The following is a 24669-nucleotide window of genomic DNA, read 5'->3' as shown; positions in this document are numbered from 1 at the left end:
CCCATAATCAGCACTCACATGCCCTCTGAAGTGTCACAACACTCACTGTTTCTCAGCCTCTCACAATATAGAACCAGACAGCAAACCTCCTTATCATTTAATAACACTCCCTGTTACTGAAAGCTGGAGAAAATGGAAACACTCCGAGGGGGCGGAGAAAGCTCGTTATGTAAGGAAGCGATTAAGGTTGTAACACAGGCTCTCACACAGCAGAGAGTTCAGACGGATGATCAGATACCCCTTTAACCCTCAAGCCTCCCTGTGCCCTTATCCTCAGGCTGGTAGACTTCTGGGGGACAGCGCCGCACCCCTCCATACACAGAGAGGAGATGCCTTGGGAGATGAGCAGAAAACGAAACAGTGGAGTCTGTGTTCCTGTTCTGCTAAACGGGGTTTCGAGTCACCGTTTTCATCTTGAAAGGAAATGCACTGTGGTACGGAACACTGGGTTGGGGGTCTGTCCGGGGATTCGGGGCTGGTTTTGGCTGTCAGCATATACATGGGCCTCAGTGTACGTGTTTGTGAAATGGGGAGGAAAATGCTTTTCTCTGTGTAACATGAGGTCATGCTACAAAATGAAATGCAACCATGTGGGGTAAAGTGCTTTACATTTTTGGCAGGAATGATTAATAAGACGATAACAATAGTAACGGCTAACATTGAAAGGACCCTTAGGATGGGGCCAGGCAGCATGCAACGGCTTTACAGGTATCATCTAATTTAACACTCATATCAACCCATATGAACTTTATTATCAACAGTTGCAACAGGTGAGGAAACTGAGGCATAGAGAAGTTAGGTCACTTGGTTGAAGTCACAGAGTTATTATGTGACGCTGTTAAGTAACAGAGTTAGGATTTGGACTCAGTGTGTCTGGCTCCTGAGTGTGTGCTCTTGTTAAAGAGGTCTGCCATTAATCAGAAGCTTTGGATTGGAAGTTGGAGAGAGAGAGAACCTGTGAAGAGGGCTTAAAAGAAGGGAATGTGAGTGAGCAGAGGTCTCTCAGGCAAACAGTGCTTCACCATCCACACAACCTACTGACTCACCCTCCCCTTCTCCATCACCCAGGAGCTCAGTCCCCACTTTCCTCAAACTCCAGCTGAAACAGAACAACTCGTCTTTTCCTTGCGCATTGCAATCTGGGAATTACGAGGCTTGTGTTTTATACCCAGCTTTCTCATTAACCAACTCTGTGACCATAGGTAGGTAAGTCTCTGGGTCTCCATATCTTCATCTCAAAAATGAGTGTTTGAATGACAGGTTCTCTCAGCTGCTCTCCAGCATTTAACTGCTCGTTCTGGGGGGGACCTGCTCTGTGGGGACCTGCTCAGCATAGAGATCCCACCAGAGCAGTGATCTCCAAAGTGCGGGGGAGCATCCCCAGGAGGTGCCAAGGTTGGTTCACAGGGTGATGGGAGAAAATACTGTTTTTCTCCCATCTATTTATCAAATCTTATCTGTACAAACTTCTGACGTTTCTGTATGTTTTATGATATAAACAACATATTAGCACATATGCACATTACTTCATACATAAACACACTTATAAGTTGTGCATGTTTTGTTTTGCTTTTTGCCTTGCATGTGGGACAATCAAAAACGTTTGCAGACGATGGTACTGGAGAGCCAGCCAGCCTCTCTGTTCCTTGCAGGGCTCCCTGGAGGCTATACCCAATTTGCCACATTGAAGAAATGCTTCCAATGCCGGCAGACGTGAACTAGAACTTAAAGCTAGTACCAAAGTGGTTCATGTTGCAATTTGATTTTTCTTCCTAAAATTAAATGCGTAATGCTGTTTCTTAAATTTAAAACATAGAGACAGGAATAATAATATTCATAACACTAACAATAATAATAATGTTAATGATAATATTGGTTTAAAAGCTCATGTGCTATGCGGAAAGAAACCCATCTTATTATACAATCATATATATATATATATTTTTTTTTTTGTGGTACGCGGGCCTCTCACTGTTGTGGCCTCTCCCATTGTGGAGCACAGGCTCCAGACACGCAGGCTCAGCGGCCATGGCTCACGGGCCCAGCTGCTCCGCGGCATGTGGGATCCTCCCGGACCGGGGCATGAACCCGTGTCCCCTGCAGCGGCAGGTGGACTCTCAACCACTGCGCCACCAGGGAAGCCCTACACAATCATATTTGAAGCCTGGATTTTTAAAGAATATCTTACTCTAAAGGACAGGTACAAATATCTAATGGGAGCAAGACATTTTCTCTCAGAAAAATCATCATTTCCCCTTAAGTTTCCAGGATTATTCTAATAGTATGTTAAAATATATGGAAACGCTGCCCTGGTAGATTTCTCTACCACTTTGTCTATTTTTCTGTGTCACAAAATAGATTAAGTTCAGTTTTGAAGTAATCCTCCCCCTCTGGATTTCCCTCCCTAAAATCAAATATTCACAGTAATACCTGGGATATAATGTGCTATTCTGACCTCTCTAGTTTGGGAAGAATATTGAAATAGTATAGAAGCTATAAAGATAGACTCAAAAAAAAAAAAAAAAAGGAGTGCTGTAAAGGCTAGAAGATAAAACATAGGAAGAGAGGTGGTGAGAGCTACATTTATAAAGTCTAGCAAAGCAATGACTCCAGGGGACAAGATCGTAGCCTATAAATACCTTCAAGGTAACAATATAATTGAAGGGAAAAAATTATTCACAGTCTCAGAAGGTGATATGACTGGGAGCAATGGCCTAAAGCAATGGAAGAAAATGCTTAGGTAAAATTGTCAGGAGTAGGGGGGAAAAGAGATCCTTGACTATGTGAGGAATGGAACAGGAAAAGCAATCCCAGAGGAAGTACGTGAAGCATTCTGATACAGACAGCCGAAGCCCCTGAGTAAGGAAAGGGGTCTAACAATTGTGTTCCTCAGTCATGTGTCACCTCTCCCTCCTGTCAGAATTCCGAGCTCTCAGAAAGATACGCCCCTGAAAGGCAGCCCTCTTCAGAGAAGGCTAACTAATCAGAGATCTGTGTGAAGACAATTTCTGTGAAGAGTCAAGAAAACCCTGACACACTGATATTGTAAAATTATGAATTGAAACATAGGAAAATATGTTATTTTATGCATGTTATATATAATGTCATATTTTAGGAATGACACCCAACTTTTCCCAGGAAAATTAATAAAATCTTCATCTACAAATTACCATTCTGTGTTCAATGTGAAGGTTCTTCAAAGAGCACAGATAAGGTGAACCACTGAGTTAAAATCATTGAATGTGTTATGCTAAAGAACAGATTATATACATGAAATATATGAATATATGTGAGCCCCAAATATTTCTGAGTAGGCAAATATGTACGCTTAGGACAGTAATGTAAAAATCAACTTTTAAGCTCTTCTAAAGTAAATATTTAAAATAGCTGTGTCTGTGGAAATGTTTAGAGCACCATGTATGCATAAGACTCGAAGGTACGACTTAAAACTGTTAACACACTTCTCTGTGAGAGGAATCGCAAGATCAGGTGTCCGCAGGCGTGGGGCAGGCCAGGGAAGGGATGAGGAAGCTGGGGATGTGTGTGACAGAGAGAGGGTGGCGCCTCGGGTGGCTGGAAACGCCGTGTCATAGAACTGGCAGCAGTTCCTCATCCCCAGCTGACCCACGCCGCATAGGAACAGTGGCCTCATGCAGCTGAACCTTCCAATAGTTTTAAAAGAAACTGGAAATCTCAAGTTGCATATGAATTATCCGAAAATTAAAACATATTTGTGTACTGGATGATGCTCAAGGGGCACTAGCTGGGCACATTCTCTAAACCCCACATGGTGAAGACAAGGGACAGCCTGGTCTCTGAGATTAGGAACCAGGACCAGCAAGTTGGAACTAAGTGGAGGAAGTGGGCTTGTTTGTGTACTGATGCCAAACACCAGGGACAGCCAAGGAAGAAGCGGCTTCATTCCTGTCCTTCCAGTCAGTGAACACAGGAAGGAAAGAGGTGCTGGGGCAATTGCAGCAGCTCCATTTTAGATGCCCGCACGCAGCTGCCCCGCACACGCTCAGGAGTCTAGTGTGCTGACCTGGTTCCTGACCAGCGAAGAGGGCACAATTGGCTCCAGCCTCGCTGTCAGTCATCGTGAATGGCAGAAAGTCCCTCTCAGAGGCAATCAAATCTTCAACCACCCTGAAGGCAGAAGGGAGCAGAACCACGGCTTCTTACAGACACCCACAGTGACTTCATGGGAGTCTGTTTCCAGAAGGTGCTGTGTGAAAAAGAAGACAAGGTTTCCCAAATCTAGCAACTCTAAGTCCAAGGTTACTGGGGGACTCTAGGTGGCTAGCAGCCGAATTGGAGTTCACAGAACAGTGTTGTTCTGTTTAGGCTTTAAAACACACACACACACACATATACACACACACACACACACACACACACTCACTCTTGTCCTGCCGGGTGAAATGTTTGGTCTCAATTCTTTGATTTTGGCCTCTGCGGCAGTGAGATATCACACAAAACCTTCTGACCAGCTCATGTCACGTACAACCACATGCACAGAATTTGTAGTCAGCTCTCACTATTCTGCGATATCAACTATTCTCTTGGAGAGAGACATGAGAGCTCAATCTGCATGCCTCAAAGAGAAGTTTGGTCTTCCTGCTTCGGTTGGGGTTTATACCAGAGGAGAATTCTTTGTTAATATACTACTTACACCAAACACTCACTTTTAACAAAGAAGCAATTTGTGGAAACACAGGAAAACTTACCTAATGTGCCTTCTATGTTCTTTCATGTAAATCATATAAAGTGGATGTTTCTCAGTTCTCTTTATCAGAAATGAATAGTAATTTATAAGGAGAGAGCTAAGGGTAAGCTCCCAGTTCCAAAAGGGGATCTGTTATGATATGGTGAATACTCAATTCTGGATGAAACACACTGAACTGCTCTTTGGAGAATCCTTGTAAAACAATATTCTTTGAATCTCTGCAAAGATCTAGCTCAAATCAAAGATGGAGATTTAGAGAAAGGGAAGAAAAAGACTTCTATGGTTTTCTCCAGGGCTGTCTTATGTGTCTGCATTTCAATCCAACGTTTGCATGTGCTTAACGCACACACACAGCTTGAAGGAGGAAGTACACACTCTGTGTTTTGCAGTGTTTGGGTGTGAATCAAAGGGAAACATGTGGTTCCATTCTGTTTCCTGGAGCATTCAGTTAAGTGGAGGGAAAAAACCTAATTTGCGCTGATATTGTCACCACAGGGGTTGATTCTGCAAATGCCTGGGGTCGGGGAGGGGAAGCTCTGGGTCAATGTGCAGACCTCATGGTCTATAGGCTTGAAAAGTATACTGGAAGTGATGTGGTCTGTCTCTGGGGAGGCTGGGTTTTCATTTGGTTGATTTTGGTTTTTGTCTTTCTTTTCTGTCGGTTAGTGCTATGTGGACGCCTCTAGCAACTCTGCTGTCTGTGAAATATGGATGGATGTTCTGAAGGCATCCTGCACAATTACAAAATGAAACAATAGGAATGGTCACAGTCATGTGGAAGAACAAGGAACTGAAATTGGGGGTAAAGATGTTATTCTTTTTTGTTTCCTTTTGGTACTGAAAACAAACCAGAGTGGTCGTTACAGTGGTCACAGCAGAACCCCCAGCTGGTGAGAGGGTCCTTTGCTCTGTTTTGATTGTAAGTCAGGGAGGGGCTTCCCTGGTGGCGCAGTGGTTGAGAGTCCGCCTGCCGATGCAGGGGACATGGGTTCGCGCCCCGGTCCGGGAGGATCCCACATGCCGCGGAGCGGCTGGGCCCGTGAGCCATGGCTGCTGAGCCTGCACATCCGGAGCCTGTGCTCCTTAACGGGAGAGGCCACAACAGTGAGAGGCCCGCGTACCGCAAAAAAAAAAAAAAAAAAAAAAAAGAGTAAGGGAGGTTCACATGGGGATTTGGAAAACAGAGAAAAGTTCAAAGATGGAAACAAAAGTTTGGGGGGATTTGCCAGTCTGTTAATACTTTAATCAATTAAATATAGATGACCTTGGGCTTTCACAAAGCTCTGCAGAACTTAGGTTCTGACTGCTTGTACCGACTGAGGAATCCCCACCAGAAGGTCAGCTACCCAAGTCCAGGGGTTAGACTATGCTGTTCACTCTTGTATTCCCAGCACCTAGAACTTAGCACCTAGAACTTACCTGGCATGTAGTAGGAGCTGGTTGAAAAAATAAGTGATTAGGGAGGGGGAAGGGGAAGCTGGGGCTAAGTGAGAGAGTAGCATGGACATATATACACTACCAAATGTAAAATAGATAGCTAGTGGGAAGCAGCCGCATAGCACAGGGAGATCAGCTCAGTGCTTTGTGACCACCTAGAGGGGTGGGATAGGGACGGTGGGAGGGAGACGCAAGAGGGAGGGGATATGGGGATATATGTATACGTATAGCTGATTCACTTTGTTATACAGCAGAAACTAACACAACATCGTAAAGCAATTATACTGCAATAAAGATGTAAAAATAAATAAATAAATAAATAAATGATTGAATTGTTTTTCACTAAAGTACTTTACTCATCTTCACCTGCCTGGCTAACTTTAACTTGAGAATTCTATTCCTCCCACCCGCCTCTCACCTAAAGCTAAGTTTGTCATGTTATACTTCTCGCTATATGCCCCTGTATATATTCGCAACCAGACCTCAGGGAGATTTCTGTCTTTTTTTAAAAGCTAGCTGTGCGTTGTGGATAGTCCAAGACCCTCCCCCATGGTGCACTGTGTTCTGGGAAACACATCACACCAAACTAATTTTTTTCATTCAAGTTTCAGTGTTGAATTAAACTTTGCTGTTTAGCCATGCAACAAAACCCACCCTAGCATCACTGATCTAAGTGGCAAAGGTGAGCGCTTGCTAACCTTAGGGACTAGTCATCAAGTCAGGGGTAAATTGAAGGGAATCTGCTCCCACTTCAAGGAATGTGATTTCCAGTGAAAAGGTCTACCTTTCAAGTTTTTACTACACTCTGCCACTGGACAGTAGAAACTAACAGACCAGTGGATGACAACAGCCCAGGGCTTCTGCGAAGACACTCATATTTGGTTTTAAATTAGAAATACATACAATTAAATACTGACTGCAGAGAGACTAAATGTGTTTTTGTATTATTTGAGATCATTTATAGTTTTTACATAAGAATACTTGAAGACTTCTAATAGAGCATTTATCACACAATGAAATATGTGAAGGCATTTGTCCAATAATCTCTGCTCAGATATGCAACATTTGAGAGGATTTTTCTTAAAATTTGACAAGAAAAGTTGCCTCTGAATCTCTTGGTCCACCATATTGCATGTAAAACCTTAGATTAGTTTCCAAGCCCATTTTGCATAAGGGTGTTTAAGAAAGCGATTTGGGGGTAAATGGATGCCTTAATGCTGTTGAGACAAAAAACATACTGGGAAGCAATCAAATGCGACATAAAATGAAGAATTTCTTTGAATCAAGAAATAAAATGACTTAGTTCCAATTACATATTCTGCTTTAGTCAAAATACTGTGCCCCACTCCTCCATTTCTGTTTACCATTCTTAACTGCGTAGATTAAAAAAAAAAAAAAATCACAGGTCCTGCTAAATTCACTACATCCAACCTCAATACTTAGTAGGTAACTCTTGAAAGCACTATATATGACATTAGCATGAAATATACTGATAGTTAGTCTTCTTTCCTTCTCAGCACTGCAAGCAATGGTTATTTAATCCTCTAAGCCTTAGTTTCTTAATCTCTATAACAGAAGTAATCTCACCAACTTGACAGTGTTGTGAGGACTAAAGGAGCTGATATATACAAAGTGGCAGGCACACTGGAAAATAAATAAAAGAGCAAATACAGAAGTGATTACAAAAACATGCATGTCGTCAGGTAAGAATACGAGTTTGTAGCTATGAAAATCAACCAGTAAAAGTCATTTCCAAAAGGCTTCAGTAACCGAACTACTGCCGTTTGCATTTTTAAAAGGGCTGAATAATTTTATGACCATTAGTAACACCTGTAGGCATGCAAGCTAAAATAATGATAAGGGTAATCAGATTCCATGCCTCACTGCCCATGGTGACCGGCAGCACCGGGGGAGTTCTTCTTTAGAGAACTGCAGCATGACCGTAAATCCAAATGGCCTCCCCCAAGGCGATGCTCCAAGCGGTGAGAGACAAGGTCTGAGAGACTCATCCGCTTTGAGGACCACAGCAGGTCATGGGATCTGGCAGTTGGGTCAATTCCCATTTTGGCTCTGATCCCCATCTGCCTGGTCGCTAACCTTCCTGTTGAAAACTACAACCACTTTAACATCTTTTAGGTGTTCATTCACAGGTTTCCAACCACTTAGGCACCAAGAGCTCTAGTGGATGGAAAACTAGGAAAACAATCTTATTTAATTTTGTAGGTCTCTCAATGGTAACAGGGCACATTTACATGCATTCTCTCAATTGACCTTCCCTACTATACTATGAGGTTGGCAGAACAATATCTATATCTCTCCCGCTTACTTGAGATGCCTGCTAGTTGGTGGCAGAGCCAGGACTAGACCCTGTGTCTTCTGGCTCTGAGTTAGTAATGCTTATGACAACTACCAAGGGAAGAAACACAAAATGACTGGTAAGAGGACCAGAGTGACAAATATTATATGCTGTAATAAAAACAATAAAGACAAAGAAGATGTCCCCGCAAAGTGATTTCAAATGACAGATGTTTGTCCAAAAGGTATGGAAAAAAAAGAGCTCTAGAACTGCTTGGGTTTGAAAACCTCTCTCAAGCTTTATGATTTCTGTAAAACTTCACTATCTAGGTTTTGCCTGAACCTGTAGCCTTTTCTTTTTTAGCTTCCTTCCTTTTTCTCCTTCATCTTGTAAAGTTTTGTATATATTTCCCAAGTTCCTACTCATTTATCTCCTTGGATATCTCAGCAGTCCTCAGAGATTCCACTGTTACTGCCAAGCTGAGAATTCTCAAGTCCCTACCTCTAGCTCTTATCTCTCATCAGAGTTCATCACACATTTCCTATTGGAAATCTCTATGGATTGACTCTTGGATACCTTATATTTTGCAACACCAAAGTCAAACTATGATTTTAACCTAAAATCTATTTTTCTTACATGTCCCCTATTTGATCGTTGTTGAAATCATAACTTTCCCAGTCTAGACATTCCTTACTTGTCTCTTTCTTTCGTTCAACCAGCTGGCAATACCTGTTGATTCTAGCTCTGAAATGTCCTTTTGTTGCATCCTCATTACCTGCCTATGATCATCATCATAGAATAAGTCCTTAAAAACATTTTTCCTGGACCACTTAAACAATCACCTGCTATTTATTTTTCTTGAACCCACTGAAAAACATTCTTTCAATGGAGCCAAATAACCTTCCTAAAAATTAAGCTTTGGGCATTTCGTCTTCTGCTCAAAAACTTTCAAAATGTCTTCTCACTGCTTTCAGAAGCAATCTATCAATATGGCATTCAAATTCTCCCCACTACAGGCCTAAAGTACCTGGAAAGAAAAAAAAAAAAAAACCCAAAACATAGCTATCATTAGTTTAGCATCTATCGCAGACCAGATAAGAGTCATTAAACATTTTCACACATTACTATAAATCTTTACACAGACTTGCGAGGTGACATTATTAGTTTACAGAGAAGTCAAAAAATTCACCCAAGGACATACAGCTGGTTGGAGGCAAAGCTAGACCTTGAATCACAGACCACTTTCCTCTAAAACACGGGATCTGTCTGCCATGCCACACTGTCCACCCATTCCCTCAACTCATTTATTCTGGACACAATGAACACCTAATTTGAGAATATAACTTGGATTTCCTTCCTTTGAGGTTACGCTCATGCTAGCATCTCCATCTGGCGTGTTCCTTCTCCAGATTACACCAGCCAAAATCTGACCCACCCTGTCCATGTCCATTTCTTCAATGTCTACAACCAGTAATATTCTTACTTTCCTTGGTATACAGCCCATCCTCCCTTAAAACGGAGCCATATGTACAATTTTTATTTCCCTCCTTGATATTAAACCTCTTCCTATCTCCACCAACTCCAAATAAATTGCTGTTTCATAAATACGTGTTGAATTAAAATCATCACCAGTACACTTTCAACTCTGAAGCTTTCATCAGGGGTGTAATAGTAGTTAAGAATCAGAACTAGATCTGAATGCCTGCTCAGCCGTTTATTAGCAGTGCTATCTTGGGAAATTCATTAGCTTCATTAAATATTAGTTGCCTCATTTATAAAGTGAGGCTGTTAATAGTGACTACCTCACTGAGTTGTTGCGAGCTCATAATAAGATAAAATAAACAAAGGCCTTGCACAATGTCTGGTACCTGGTACTTTGTCAGTATTAGTGGTGAGCGACAGCAATGGTAGTCATGTAAGATGATCTCTAAAGATACAGTCTGAAGCAAATGTAGGAAATAACCATCAATGCTATTAAATTACCTGCCAATTTATAGAAAATGGAGTAGAAAAATAAACTGAATTAAAAGAGGTTAACTAAGGAGTCCAGAATAGAATAGGAGACATTTGAATTGCCAATCATCTCCTGTCATCCTGAGTATGAACTGACTTTGGGATGAAGGTTAGTTTGGTCGATCAGCAGGGCTTATCTAAATGTCTGTAAGTGATTCTAGGTTCCAAAGGTGTCATCTCAGGCTGGGAAATGACAGGTCTGGCGGTCAGTACTATCTTTGAGGCTAATATGGTTATACAGTTCCCTCCGCCATCAATCGGGGAAACACTAACAAGATGAAACAGCCCCAGTGACAGCATCAGGATCTAAGCACATGATGCTGTGGGGTGGGTGGCTAATGAATTCCCCAATCAATATGCTGAGGTCCATGCCTTCTGAATGCAGCCAGGGATCTAAAATCCGTCGTCTATAGCTTCAGGGAGTTTGTGAGTTATTTCTTGCCCTGATGCACTGAACAATACCCCAGGAGTAATGACTAGTAACAGTGTAAGTGGTGGGTCAGTGAGATAATTCATCTAAACGACAGCATTAAGGTAGGCTTGCCATTAAGTCATATGAGCCCCAGCACTCACTTGATGGTGCCTAGGGTTTGCTTTGTTTGCTGCACTTTGGATTCATCTGTCTGAAAAGCCTCTGCTATTCAAAACTCGTCCAGCTATTGATAACCGCAATAATCTAGGGTATATGCTACCAGGTTGACTTTAAATCAGTAGTATCCTGATGCTTCCTTAGAATTTTATATTAGTTAAGTTGACATCTCAAAGATCTGATTAAAAGTCTATTCATTATTTAGGAAAATAAAATATATTGTTTTCTCTGACTTAAAGAAAAGTTAATTGAAAAAACAGTACCAATAATATTAAAAGCTATCCTTGATTGAAAGCTCACTATATACCAGGAGCCATGCAAGAGTTTCAATACATCATCTCATAAATATGTAGAAAACCTAATTTCTCATATTTTAATCACTGTGTTCTTTCAAGTCTGTTAGCTCTATGTGAGCCAAGGTTGATCACAGTATCCCCAAAACATAGCACTTAGCCTGGCACATAAAAAAACACTCAGTTCACGTATAAAGAATGTCACTCATGAGCTAAATTCTCTTAATTCTAATTTCTCTAAATTCATATTATGTGTGCATTGAGGATGCTGAAACAGGACTATCATCAGTTAACAGTCAAAGGGTCACTGGTGTAAGTGATAAATGAGAAAGATATGGTCATTTGGCCTCATTTCTCATAACTGTGTACCAGCCATAAAATACTTTCTACATGCTCTGTCAACTCAATTTTTACGACTGTATTACTGTAACTTTCATCCGCACACTAGATTTATCATTCATTTTTCTTTTATATTTGAGGAATCAAAAAATCTATGAGATGCTTTTACCTGTACATGTGCTTTTATGTTTCCAGTTTACTTGGTGGCAGCAGCTCCTCATCTCCACTCGATCTGGCTGTACCCATACTGGGATGCTCGTTCTAGCAATGACCCTTTCTGGGCTCTATTAATGCCCAAGTATAGGGCCAAGTCCTTTATGTCTTTATCTGGTGCCCATGGTGGGTCTCAAACCACTTTTTTTTTTTTTTTTTGCGATACGCGGGCCTCTCACTGTTGTGGCCTCTCCCGTTGCGGAGCACAGGCTCCAGACGCGCAGGCTCAGTGGCCATAGCTCATGGGCGCAGCCGCTCCGCGGCACGTGGGATCCTCCCGGACCGGGGCATGAACCCGTGTCCCCTGCATCGGCAGGCGGACTCTCAACCACTGCGCCACCAGGGAAGTCCCTCAAACCACTTTTATACTCTCATCGCCTAGAAAGATTTTGCTCTCCTCATGGTGCTGTTTGTGGTTATTGTTTTGTTCGCCTCCATCTTCCCCTCCTTCTTCTCCTCTTCCTCCCCCCCTTCCACCACCACCACCTCATCCTCCTTCATCTTCTTTAGGCAAGATGAGATAGGGTTCATACGACCGAAGAAGGAACTTCAGGGCAGGGTGGATTACACTTTTACTGGTAAGCGTAGAGCCCTTTGGAACATTGTACTGAAGTGCAGAAGAAGCACAGTGCATCACCTCATGACACTGTAGAGACATAATGCCCTGCAATGAGACACCCAGGAAGCTGCAGGATTCTACTTAGCCTATTGACCTAACCAGGCGTCTCTCAGCGGAAACTGGGTTCTTCACCGCGTGCTAACGGAACACACCAAAAGTCTCAATTGTGGATTTGGTTAATTCAAAAATTTGCTTTTGATCAGATAAAATAGGAATTTGCTTCCAGAAAGTGTCTAAGTAGACTTTCAAAAATACTTAAAATGAAATTCTGCTTTCCATTATAAAACATGTTCTTCCTTTCATTATATATATATATATTTTTCTTGAATGAAGTCATCACCTGCTGGATATTTCATCAAGAAAACTACCATTCTATCTTCATGCAGTCCTTTGCCAACAACAAAACAACTTCTGAATACTTTATTTCCTCTGAACCTCAGGAAATCCTTACTAGGTAAGCTGTTTGGTGCCCATTTAAAAGAAGAGAAAGGTGAAGCTCAAAGCAGTGGAGTGACTTGCTGAAAGCCAAGTAGCTCACTGGATATGGACAGAAATGAGACTCAGATCCAAATCTTCTGATCACAAATTAAGCACATTTTTCTACTACAGCTTCTGCCTTTCAACATGAAGCATGGAATCAAAGTCAACAGATTTAGGTAGAGCCACCTTGGAAATAACAAAAGATCTGAGGAAACACACTCGACTCCCATGCAGGTGCTGCCTCTGGTCCAGCTTACATAAGCAGTCGCTTCCGCAAAACCCCCTTCCACTCCCTTCTCCCACCTTCTCCTCCAACTCCGCCGGGATGGAACGGCCAAGCTGGGAGCTACAGAGACGATCCCCAGCAGGCCCTCTCCACAGAAGTGGCTAATGATCTGGAAAAGCTCCTAAGGCTAGAAAACCCAAAGAGGTTTCCCGCAGCACTCTGTGGGAAGCAAAATTGCATCTGGTGGACACCTTTGTTGATTTCTTGTTCTTTCCCTCTTTACTTGTGATACCGGCCTCGAATGTCAATATTCCTCTGGACTCCTCTGCAGATGCCCCCATGTACAATGCCTGAACCCAGTCTAGTTCTGCCACCGGCCAAATCCAGAGATGAACCTAAGCTAACAGCCACCTAAACTCACTGAACACTAACCCAAAAGATGTTGATGGTTTGCTGTAAATATCCCACACGGGGACAGCCAAGTGAAGCATCCAGGCCAGCAATTTATACATGCAATAGATGTGAGCAACAGACCATTTATCATAATTCAGCTCTGCTCCCGTTTTTTCTCCAGAAGTCTCTTCAAGTGCTATAAATTATGGGAAAACAATGCTATACAAGCCAAACTTAAATATCTGATTTCCCAAACCTGACACTAAGAGAATATCATCAGTCTTTTTGCGGGGGGGGGGGGGCAGGTTTTTGGAAAGAGAACACTTTACCATTTTGGAAAGGAGGTCAATGTGAACAATACTAACCCTTTCTCTTCTACTTTGGTTTATGTAAGTATCTACATTATAAGCCAGGAGGGAAACAGTTGGGGAAGGTTATAGATTCTTGTCAAACAAAACAGATGTCCTGACACATAAATTTCCACTGTTCCTGAAAGGCTCATAATTAAAAAATAAATCCAAGAGGATTTACTGTAAATTACACACAGAGAGAATAAAATGAATAGGATGTCTTTTTTACACCCTGCATTAACTACATAAAGAGAAGCTAATTTTACACCCTGCATTAACTACATAAAGGGAAACTAACTACATAAAGAGAAGCTATCTCTGTCAAGAGTTTCAGGATGGCAATAGCAAGCACTCCATGGTAATCCTTTCTCTGGTCCTATTCAGTTTGGTCTCTGTTGTATAAAGAAGGTGAGTGTAACTTGACACTGCTCCACAGAGCCTAGATGAAGGGACGGTAGGCAGATGCCACTCACAGGAATAGCTTCTCTCCAAATACTGAGCAGATTAATTTCTTAACAATAGATTTCAGTGGAGAGAACTTATATTTGAAACAATAATTTGTAAAAATCCCTCTGCCCTATGATACCGTCCCCTCCACAGAATTTTATTTCATGAACACATACGTCAGCAAAGATCTTTTTGCCTTTGTCAGACACATTTTGTCTGTGATTTCATTAATATCATGATTAATAATTGACACAGAAAATAGTACATCACAGAAGTGTGAACCAAAAACGAAGAAATGTAAGCTACTTTGAAGCAATCTCTGAATTATTTTGATCTCTTGGCCTTCTCTGATTTTTTTTTAATGATCTAATTCTTGCCTTATTTAATAAGTCTATGTAATCACCACGAGGCCCAGATGAGTGGGAAGACGTTTGGTTTAAAAGAAATCAGCAAAAGAAAGAAGAGCCTCTGTTCACTTGGTGAGAACAACAGATAATCTGAGCAAACTGTGAAACAGGAAAAATTGTGCCTACAGCACCTACCCAGCTCTGTCTTAGTGTCTCTCTCTTTGCACCAATTCTTCACCCTAGGGCACCAATGCCTTCATTCTGCCCAAGCTCTCTCCATAAATTCTTGCCATTCCCCCAAATGTTGTATGTCCCCAAATCAGCCATTCTAATTTCTCCTTCTTGCTTCCCAACCATCCCAACAGAACTCAAACCCTGTCAGAGCAGCTGACCTTAGCCTGGTGGGGTAAGGATAATAAGAAGACTGACTAAACTAATTAGTCAGTGATTCAAAGACCTCCAGGGGACTAAGAGTTGAAAAAGATACCTACTTCCCTACAGAGTTTGTAACGTGTGGGGATTTCAAGATGACAAAGGAAGAGATATGGGAGACTTCAAGCATGTGAGGAAGGGCTGTGTGCAGCCTAGAGTGGCAGACATGGCTAGTGGAAGCCAGAACTCCTACTTGCTGGATTTACCTACTGCTCTCACGAATCCTCCCAATGCAGTGCTTGCACTGAGAGAGCGAGAGGCACTCAGAGCGGGCAGGCGAGATGAAGCCTCTTTGCCATTCCTACTCTGGGGTCTCCACGACAGGCGAGTCTGTTTTAGTGTGAGTGCTCATCTTGGGGTCACACTCCCCCGTGTTCTTGGAAGAGCATTTCCTCTTCCCTCAAATAGGTTAACTTGGGGGGTAAAAAGGGCTTATTCCAATGACAGTGTTACCACTGCTCAAAACCTCCAGGAATTCCTAGGAATCGCCTTCAGCAGCTGTATATAAAACACAAACTCTCAATCTCTTTCCCTCCTTCCTCTCTCGTGCTCTCCCCCGCGCCCCACACACACTAATTTCAGAGTTTAGACTTTGTTTTGGAGCAATGTACTAGCTTGACAACAACTCAGAAGTAGCACCAAGGTATTTTTGGTTATTTCCACAATTAACACCCGCACTCGAAGAATGAAGCTTTGCCCACCTGTGACCCTTGCCAGAGCCCGGGCACTGCAAGGGGGAATGAAATCATTTACCTCCTGTCCAACCCTTTCCGCTCTCAGTAGTGGTACTTCCTTTCTTTTTGAGTAATTTTCTTTAGTACAAGGAAACAAACTGTGTTTAATAAACAAATCCACCTATGACATATTGTGAAAGTCATATAAAATTAGTAGGTATTTATGGCTTCATTCTCTTGATGCGTCTAGGTAAATGTCCAAAACAAGCGGCTGGATTTTGTCATCAAGTCTTTTGACCTTCCACTTGGAACTTCCCTCTCCGATGCGGTAAAAAATCTTCCCTTTGCTCTGCCCACTCTGACCTCGGTTTTTAATCACATATTCTTTACATCTCTAAGAAGACCTTTGCAGCCTAGGGCTATAGTCACCAAAGTACAGCCTGTAGCCTGTTCTTATAAGTGTATTTTTACTGGAATACAGTCACACACACTTTCTATCTCTGGTAGACACCAGAAACGATCCATTAGTGAACAGAAAATGATTTGAAATTACTAGACCAATGAAGGGTTCCCATGCTCAAGAGGGTCACAGGCATGTCGGGTCCATTCCAGAATGGTGTGGTTTCTTTACATCGTAGGGTCTCTTTTACTTTTCTCTAAAAATATCAGATGGCATTTCCTAACCCAAGCTCTGAAGGACAATCTGTTGGAATTTTCCAGAATGTTTAAGCAATGAAAGCATCATTGGAATAAGTCTACAATACCCAAGGGGGCTCTACACATTTTGATGTAAAATTTCTTGTATTTTTGCTTTTAAGATTTAACATGGAATGCTTTGGTTCCTCCCTGAAGTTCCCAGGATCCTCATTTCCATTTTATAAAAACACTGCCAACTCCAACTAAACTACCAGAAAAAAAACAAACAAACAACATTTCTCTTAAAAGTGGAGACACTTTACAAAACAGGAATGGGAAGAAATGGATAAACTGGTAGCACATTATCTGACTCGATAAAGATGCTCATGGCTGTGTTAAATCTTATTCTTCCTAGTAAGTCACACTGAATAAAAAAAGAAAATGAAAGTGAGCTGGTAATAATAGACTAGTTATAGCTGCCATGAAATACTCATTAAGTTATATGCAGCATAAATCTCACAGTTTTGTAAATTATGGTGGTTCTTACAGGCCAAATAAAGATAAGCTGTACTAACTATGACCGCCTTCCTCTGTGCTCCTTGGCGTGGCTTTGTAAGATGCTTAAGCTCAGGTTCATAGTACCATATGGTTCCTGAAGCATCTGAGGAAGTTTTAAAGGTTCACAACTCTTCTCAAGACCCCTATTCTACGTTTTGAAGGTGATCGTTTCCAAGCAGTCCTTCCCTGCATTCCTAAGCAGTCTTGACCTGCTCTGGTTCACTCTGAGATCAGACAGGCTTCCAGCTTAAGCCTCTTCCTTCCAGCTGCTCCTGTTTCCAAGGCATATTGGAAGAGCAGGTGCTGGAGACGGGCACTGCTTCCAGGGCTGAACTTGCTGCTGTGGTTCCAGCCAGCCACCTCCACTCCAGAGGCCAGCAATGAAATCTCACTCTGCTTTCCTCGGTAGATAGGCACATTAGCAAAACTCACATTCAAAGATTCCCAGTAAATGTTGCTTTTCCTCCTTTTTGGAGGTTGGTGGTAATCCCCCATTGACTTTTCCTCTTAACTGCTTTCCCCGCCTACTATTTAAACCTAATTCTTATTGCTTCAAATTAAATCCATTCTTCCTAGCCTTGTCATTGCTACCTAATGAGAACAATTCCTCTCTTTGCTTTTGGTGGCTGCGCTTTGGGTACTTATGGATGAGAATCATATCCTTCTTTAGCCTACTTTCTTAACTGCAGACTGCACAGGTGATAAAATGGGTTAACTGTGGCTATAAAAATATTTTCTATCCTCACAACAAAGTAATTTTTCCTCCAAATCATTTTAATTTCTTAGAATTGCACTGTGTTCTTAATGATCTGCAGTGAGTGAGGGTGCAATCCTATTGGGTTTATATATACAAGCAAACTGCTGGATATACAAGACACACAAATACACCAACTCTTGGTCAATGTGCTGATTCTTTTTGCCCCACCCACTGTGGCCTCAGTTTTTATCACATGTTCTTTATGTCGCTACAAGAAAGTCTGCAGGCTAGGGCAGGGGTCACCAAAGCACAGCCTGCAGCCTGTTTTTAGAAATACATTTTTATGGAATATAGTCATACATATTCCATAAAAATGTATTGTCTATAGCTGTTTTCACATTAACAATGGCAGAGTTGAGTAGCTCTGACAGAGACTTATGACTCGAAAAGCCCCAAATATTTCTATTTGGCCCTTTACAGCAAACCTTTGCTGATTCCCCCAACTTAGGAGATCATTGACACTCAAGGTGGCCTTGCTGCTTGCACCAGGTTAAGATGAACCATACCAGGTCAGTCTCTTATTTACACCTAAGTGGTCTGTTAAGTGTTTCAGGACAGGTCAAACCACCCAGAAGGGGAGGGAGTCTGGACAGGAAGAGTTTTAAATTTTCTATCCCCGAGGTACCCTCTGGGTATCATGGTTCATATCTGAGGGGTAGAATGAGGCTTAATACACACCACCTCCTGGGTGTGGCTCCAACACACTGAGGCAACGTTACAAGCATGCGCCCCTTTGCCATGTCTATCTAGAATGTTCCAGTGCATTTATCTGCCTCACCAACTCAGACCACCAGGAAGACAAGAGAATCCAGGCCACAGTCCAGTACTCACAATGTGAAGCTGAAGGAAGTCCCCGAGGCCTGGGGCGCTGTCTATGCGCACCAAGATGCCATCCTTCACGGTGGTGCTGAAGCCCACAGCCAGGCGGTCAGAGCGCGTGCTGGGCCTGTCATTGGCCGGCCAGGTGTAGAGGATGAGGCCTCCACTTTTCCCAAAGATGTACGTGGCACCAGCTGCGAAAGCAAGGAGAGAGGGAGCCGTCAGGACCCTGCAGTGCGTATTGCCAGCTGTGGGTACACTGCTGAGACTCTGCACAGGCAGCTGTGGCGAGAAATGGCCGCCACGTGCCAGAATATGGTGACCAAGAGGGATGGCATCCAAAGCCTTGGAAGACGGCTGTCACCCCAAATTAAAGATGCAGGCAAAATGAGTTAATACAAAGCCGATGCTAGCCAGAGACATTCCTCGCATCTTCAGATCCTGCTGTATAAGGGCAGAGGGCAGATAACATGCTGTGTCTGAGAGCTTTGCTACCTTGGGACAAACAACTTTTCTGCCTTCTTCAATCTAGGCCAGGGCAGGCAGGAGATAGGAAACTAGTTCCCCCATCTCTTAGCTATCAGAATATTCTGGTCAGTGGAGTAGGGAGCAGTTCCAGGAAGGCCACACAAAACTAAAGGTAACGTGGAAGTCCAAAGCCGTTATTCCTTTCCTGCCTGTGCCCTCTGTCACCCTCACAGAAAAGAAAGCCTGAGAAAACCAAGTTACATGACTCAAAGCATTTGCCCATTTCCCTCTTATGTTGCTATAAAAAAGGTGGTAAAAATTAATTCTGGAGGTCTTTAAAAAATTAACTCTATATTTTTTCCCCAAGTTGTGGTGTTTATCCGGTATTCTATAACAGTTTCTAGCTCCTTTCCAAACTAAATTTCAAAAAGAAGACATAGGAGACATAGGAAAAAACCCTCAATTTAGTGAATTTTGATCATGAAAAGCAGTATTATCAATTATGACTAGTGGGTTCAACGTTGTTTTTAATATTTACTTGTGTTTTAACTCTTATAATTTATAAACCCAGGGGTTAGTAAAAATATATTGACTTAAAAATACTTAGAAAACAAAGAGGAAGACAAATAAAGAAAATATTTGCATCTCCTAAATTTCAAAAATCTATTTTTACAAACAAGTTTTTAAATCTGAATTTGGGAAAAAGCATGCAGATTTGGTAGCCAGAACAGACTACACCACTGTAGTTTCTATGATTGTGTGTATGTCACCCATAGTGAGTAGTTCCATATGTCACTCATTTCAAAGTTCAGAGAACATCTGGCATTAGATTTTCTTGTGTTTCCCACTGAACATAGTCCAATCCTTGAAACTGTTTTAAAGCACCATTAGACAAGCATTCATATATCTCTAGCATTTACTAAAAATCTCAATCACTGATCCATTTACTTTACAGAGAATATTGGGTTGAATTATGTTGTTTCAAGAAGAAATGAGTTATTCAGCTTGTTTAGAAATAACAGACTAAGCTGCTATGAGGCTAGAATTAGGAGTATATGTCATATGTCATCCTCTTCTAAGGCATTAACCCACATTGTATTCTGAGGCATATAGAATCTAATTTGTCCTCTTTGAAAGGTCAGTATTCTAGTTGCTCCAATATGATCAGTTTGTGTATTGTATGCAGCATAACATTATTTTCCTTTTATGAGTTTCTCAATTCTTAGGGGATGGTGTCTGAAAAGCCCTCCACAGTCATCTGGAAAATTTGGGATTGTAGTATGGAAAGTTTATGTTTAATTCTACATGCAAAACAATGTTTGTTCCTTATTATCCACCAACACCCTCAAAGATTCTTAAAATTAGAAATGTGGATATAATGATTTACTCTTGATATCTCACCATCTGTGAAGAATTTAAATAATTCCATTTCTGTAGATGATTACAAATGTCATCACCATTCTCTTTACTCTTTATTTGGAAAACTGAAGGTTACTCAGTGATTAATATATAGAATCACCAAAAGTGCAAATCAGCCTGTGACATTTTGTGGCAATTTATAAAATCTTACCCTATTCTATCCTAAATATATAGTGGATTCTGCTACAGAAATAAATCCATACTCTATCAGGAAATAATTTTGTCACTACAGAAAGAAAAAGTCAAAAGTTGATAACAGTAGCAACATATACACGGTGCTTTACAGTTTGCAAAAGTGTTTTTCAGATTTATTAGCTGGGTCTTCACAGCAGTTCTATGGAATATTTCATTTGTTAACCCTGCTTGGAAACAGAGACCCAAATATCTGACTTAAATAAGTGGCACCTCCTTTAAGTCTCCATCTGGACCCTCGTGCCTCCAAAAGCCTGGCTTTACCATATACTAATTGTAGCTTAATATCATTCTACAATAAACTATACCAATGATGTAAAGTTGACTGTACTTCATTTTTTTCACACCTTCTCATAAGAACGAAGCAGAATGAAAACAAAGCCATAACCCCTAAATCTGACATGTTTTCAAAAGCTAGTCTGGCTTTCTCACCATACAAATAACTTTACAAACTTTCTACTCTGCTTATATTTCACCCACTGCCCTGTTCAGTATTCTCAATACAAAGAATACAAAGAGGAAGAGCATTTTAAAAGATAAATACACAACTTCTTATATGTGGTGGCTAGAAGGTCACTGTGACTTCAATTTTTAAATAAACAAAGAGTGAAACTACACTATGACAATATTACGATAAGTAGAAAGAGAATATGATTTAATTTTTTTTAATTTAAATTATTTTTACTGCCTCTGTTGTTCTGAATTTAGGATATCACTATGTTAGATAATTCTAACTTTATAGCTGAAAAGGTCATAAAAGGTACAAAGTCCTTAGCATACAGCTTTTTCTGCTATATAGAAATAAATTTTAAAATGTATTCTTGGTACTGAATTTGCTAGTAAGTGTGACTAAAGACCCTGAATGCTTCCATAGTCCAATGCTGGCTTTAGAGGAAGTTAATTAATAGTTACAACCCTCTGCTCTGATAACTTGTTATTTTTTTCTTCTTTAATTAGCTTTGTTGTCTTGCATGGTTTTTAAAGATAAATACATGCTTTCTGTTAATTTCAATATAAAATGCCTAGAGTCCCAGGGGGAACACGGAATAACTTTACATTTTCAAATTAAAAAGTTAACTTTATTATTTTTAAATGTGGATTACAAATCAACTTTTTGGGAGCATCCCAGGAACCATAAGAATCCTCTTTAATCCATTAACGATTTTCACTTCTAAGACATGCAATACCTAATCACATGCTCTCTACTCCGAGAAAGAGACTAGCGTTTCTGATTGCTGGTTTCTCACTGTGCTCAGTATGCTGGTACTAAGATCATGCTACATTTATTAATAATCAGAACCATGGAAATTTCCTGCTTGCTAACAAAAAGTGATTCATTCAACTGACGAAAAACATGCTGTGGTGGTATTTTGGCCATTTAACATTGCAGGGTTTGCAAGTTTGCAAGCAGCTGAAGTTGCTTTGCTGAGTTCCAACCAACACAGTATTTCAGGAATGGAATCTCCACACTGTCACCATTAGCCATGATAAGGTGGATATACTCATCTTCAGTCAACAAGCATGACATGTTTTATAACACACAACTTCTTTTGTCTCGAAAGCACCAACAATGGGTGTGGCTTATTGTTTTCATAACTGGACAGCTCGCTACTGGGATGGAGCTGATGGTGATTTTGGCAGCTCCATATACGTACAGCATATTACTCTTCTGGATACCAACAGGAACAGAATCATGGTCCACTTTAAGATTTACATTAGATATAAAAATAATATATATATACATATGTGCATTAATATGCATGTATGTGTGTGTGTGTGTATGTATGTGTATAAAAAAAGGAAAGTTTAGTTAGAAAATAGAATAGACTACCTGGAATTAATTTATTATTTCCCCCATCAAATAATTATAAATAAAATGGCTCCAGAAAAGCATTTCTATATAATGTCGGTTATATATTTATGTTTAAAAACAACAAATTAGCTCTTTCTGAAATAATGTTCAGTTGGTATTAAAATGGAACAAGTTTGGAAGCATCTCCCAAGGGAGACCTGAAAGAGTTAAGTTTAAAGAGAACTAACAGGGAACTATACTCAGTATTTTGGAATAACCTATATGGGAAAAGAATCTGAAAAAGAATATATATATAAAATATGTACATATTATATATAAAATATGTACATATATAATATATATAATATGTATATATAATATGTATATATTCTGTACACCTAAAACTAACACAACATTGTAAATCAACTATACTTCAATAATAAATGAATTAAAATAGAAAAAATATAGAGAACTAGATAATTTGCTAGTAGAAAAGTATAGCAGGTAGAATAATAAATTAAGTAATAAGTATAAGTCTTAGCATGCAAACCACCTGCTAGGTAAACTAGAATAAGAAACAAGATGTCAGACTCCTTCTCTGGTGCTCTTTGAACACTGCCTGAGAATTTAGTATAAAATATCAAGGCACCAAGGTATGTCTGTTTACCTCTATTATATCAGGTTCCAATTCCTTATTTCTATTTTATTACTCTTTCATCAAAACCTTATTCACATTTGCATTCTTTACTGTAAATTGGTAAATCCTTTTGGAAAATAGATTATCAAGGACATAAAATATATTATGCCAGTAGATGTAGTTATTGCTATTAACTTACAATTATCTTTTATTCATATCAATTATCATACAGATAATAAAACCAAAATGGAAAGACTTTGAAAATGACAAGTATCTCCTCTAGGAAATGAAGATATATAGAGCTCAAGGGTCTCGTAATGACTGATGACTTGAAAAACACAGTTTCTCAATTTCTTTTACATATTTACTTTGCTCCATGGGTCCCCTTACAGACACCCCTGGCTCTTTTGGGAGTGTTCATAACAGTAGGGTCTTATAATTCCATAGCTTCAAATGGGTTTCAAACTGCTTTCTTTGGGAGCATCTCATTTGACGTCTCTTTCCCCAGTACCCACTGAAGTGTTAATGGCAAATATTTTTGTTACTGTTTTAATAGAAAAGTAAACAAAGGCTCAAAGAGATCAAATGACTTGATTTGGTGTTAAGTGTTAGAATTGAGAGTAGAGCCGGATCTTCCCTTTCTTAATTCTGCCTTCTCCCCTCCGCAGGGGAGAAGCTGTCCTGCTGACCCATGGGATGTATGATAGCTTCCCTAAAGGAATTCCTGGAGACCAAGAGCTCCACGAGGAGAAGGGGAGGTTAAATAACAGATGAAAAAAACTATGAACAACAAAATGTCTGCATTACAGAGGGAGTCACGAGGGAATACGAGATACGTGACATAGATTTTAGAAAGAGCCCTGCAATGTATTTATTCAATGTATGGTTTATTATGATCTACTTTTTCTACTGCAAAATTTTAAAAATAAACACCAAAACCGATGATAAAGTAGCCTTAAATAAAGCAAAACTGAAGGGACTGAACATTAAGAGAGAAATTTCATGTATTTTAAAGAACATCCTTTATCTTTGGCAAAGAAATGATCAGATTTACTGCTCAGCTAACTGAGGAGCTGACAACATTGCCTGAGTCAAGTACATCATTGGGGAGATCCAAGCCCCATTTCTTAAACAATGCTCAGGCAAGGTAAGGGCTCTCTCTATAAGGGGCAATTTCTTTCTCTTTCTTAAAGAAAGAATGATTAAAACCAAAGGGCATTAAGCCAGAAAACACGGAGGCAACATTTCAGAGCATATCCCTCTATTAGAGAGAAAGTATATGAGGCTCTATACATTAAAACTGATCTAAAGTAAAGCTTCCAGGGACACACTTAAACTTCCCCCTGCTTAAAAGAATTTTCACAAGCTCATTATTTTTTCCTTTGGGGCAATTATTTCTTTCACAAACCTTTGGTAGTGCTTCACAATGCTAATTATGATACTAATGTTACTACTAATATCAATAATCATACTAGCTATATGTATGAATCACTCACTATATATTATAGCATACAGTA

General features: G+C 40.5%; 1 protein-coding gene across 12 annotated transcripts in view; it reads right to left on the bottom strand.

Moving 5' to 3' along the window:
• The window catches only part of NRXN3 (neurexin 3), a 1701263-nt gene that overhangs the window by 363005 nt on the left and 1313589 nt on the right, over nucleotides 1–24669 (bottom strand). For all 12 annotated transcript variants that reach the window (XR_004479740.2, XM_033415363.2, XM_033415434.2 and 9 more), the window contains one exon: nucleotides 18657–18838. Coding sequence is in view for 11 of the 12 variants with exons in the window: in XM_033415363.2 (XP_033271254.1) it covers nucleotides 18657–18838 (182 nt within the window). In the remaining variant the exon portion in view is untranslated. The remainder of the gene's footprint in view (nucleotides 1–18656; nucleotides 18839–24669) is intronic.

This window comes from Orcinus orca, chromosome 2, assembly GCF_937001465.1.
Source record: "Orcinus orca chromosome 2, mOrcOrc1.1, whole genome shotgun sequence".
Classification (NCBI taxonomy): Eukaryota; Metazoa; Chordata; class Mammalia; order Artiodactyla; family Delphinidae; genus Orcinus; species Orcinus orca.
The sequence above is the reverse complement of the archived record's forward strand: the minus strand, read 5'-3'. Positions and strand labels throughout refer to the sequence as shown.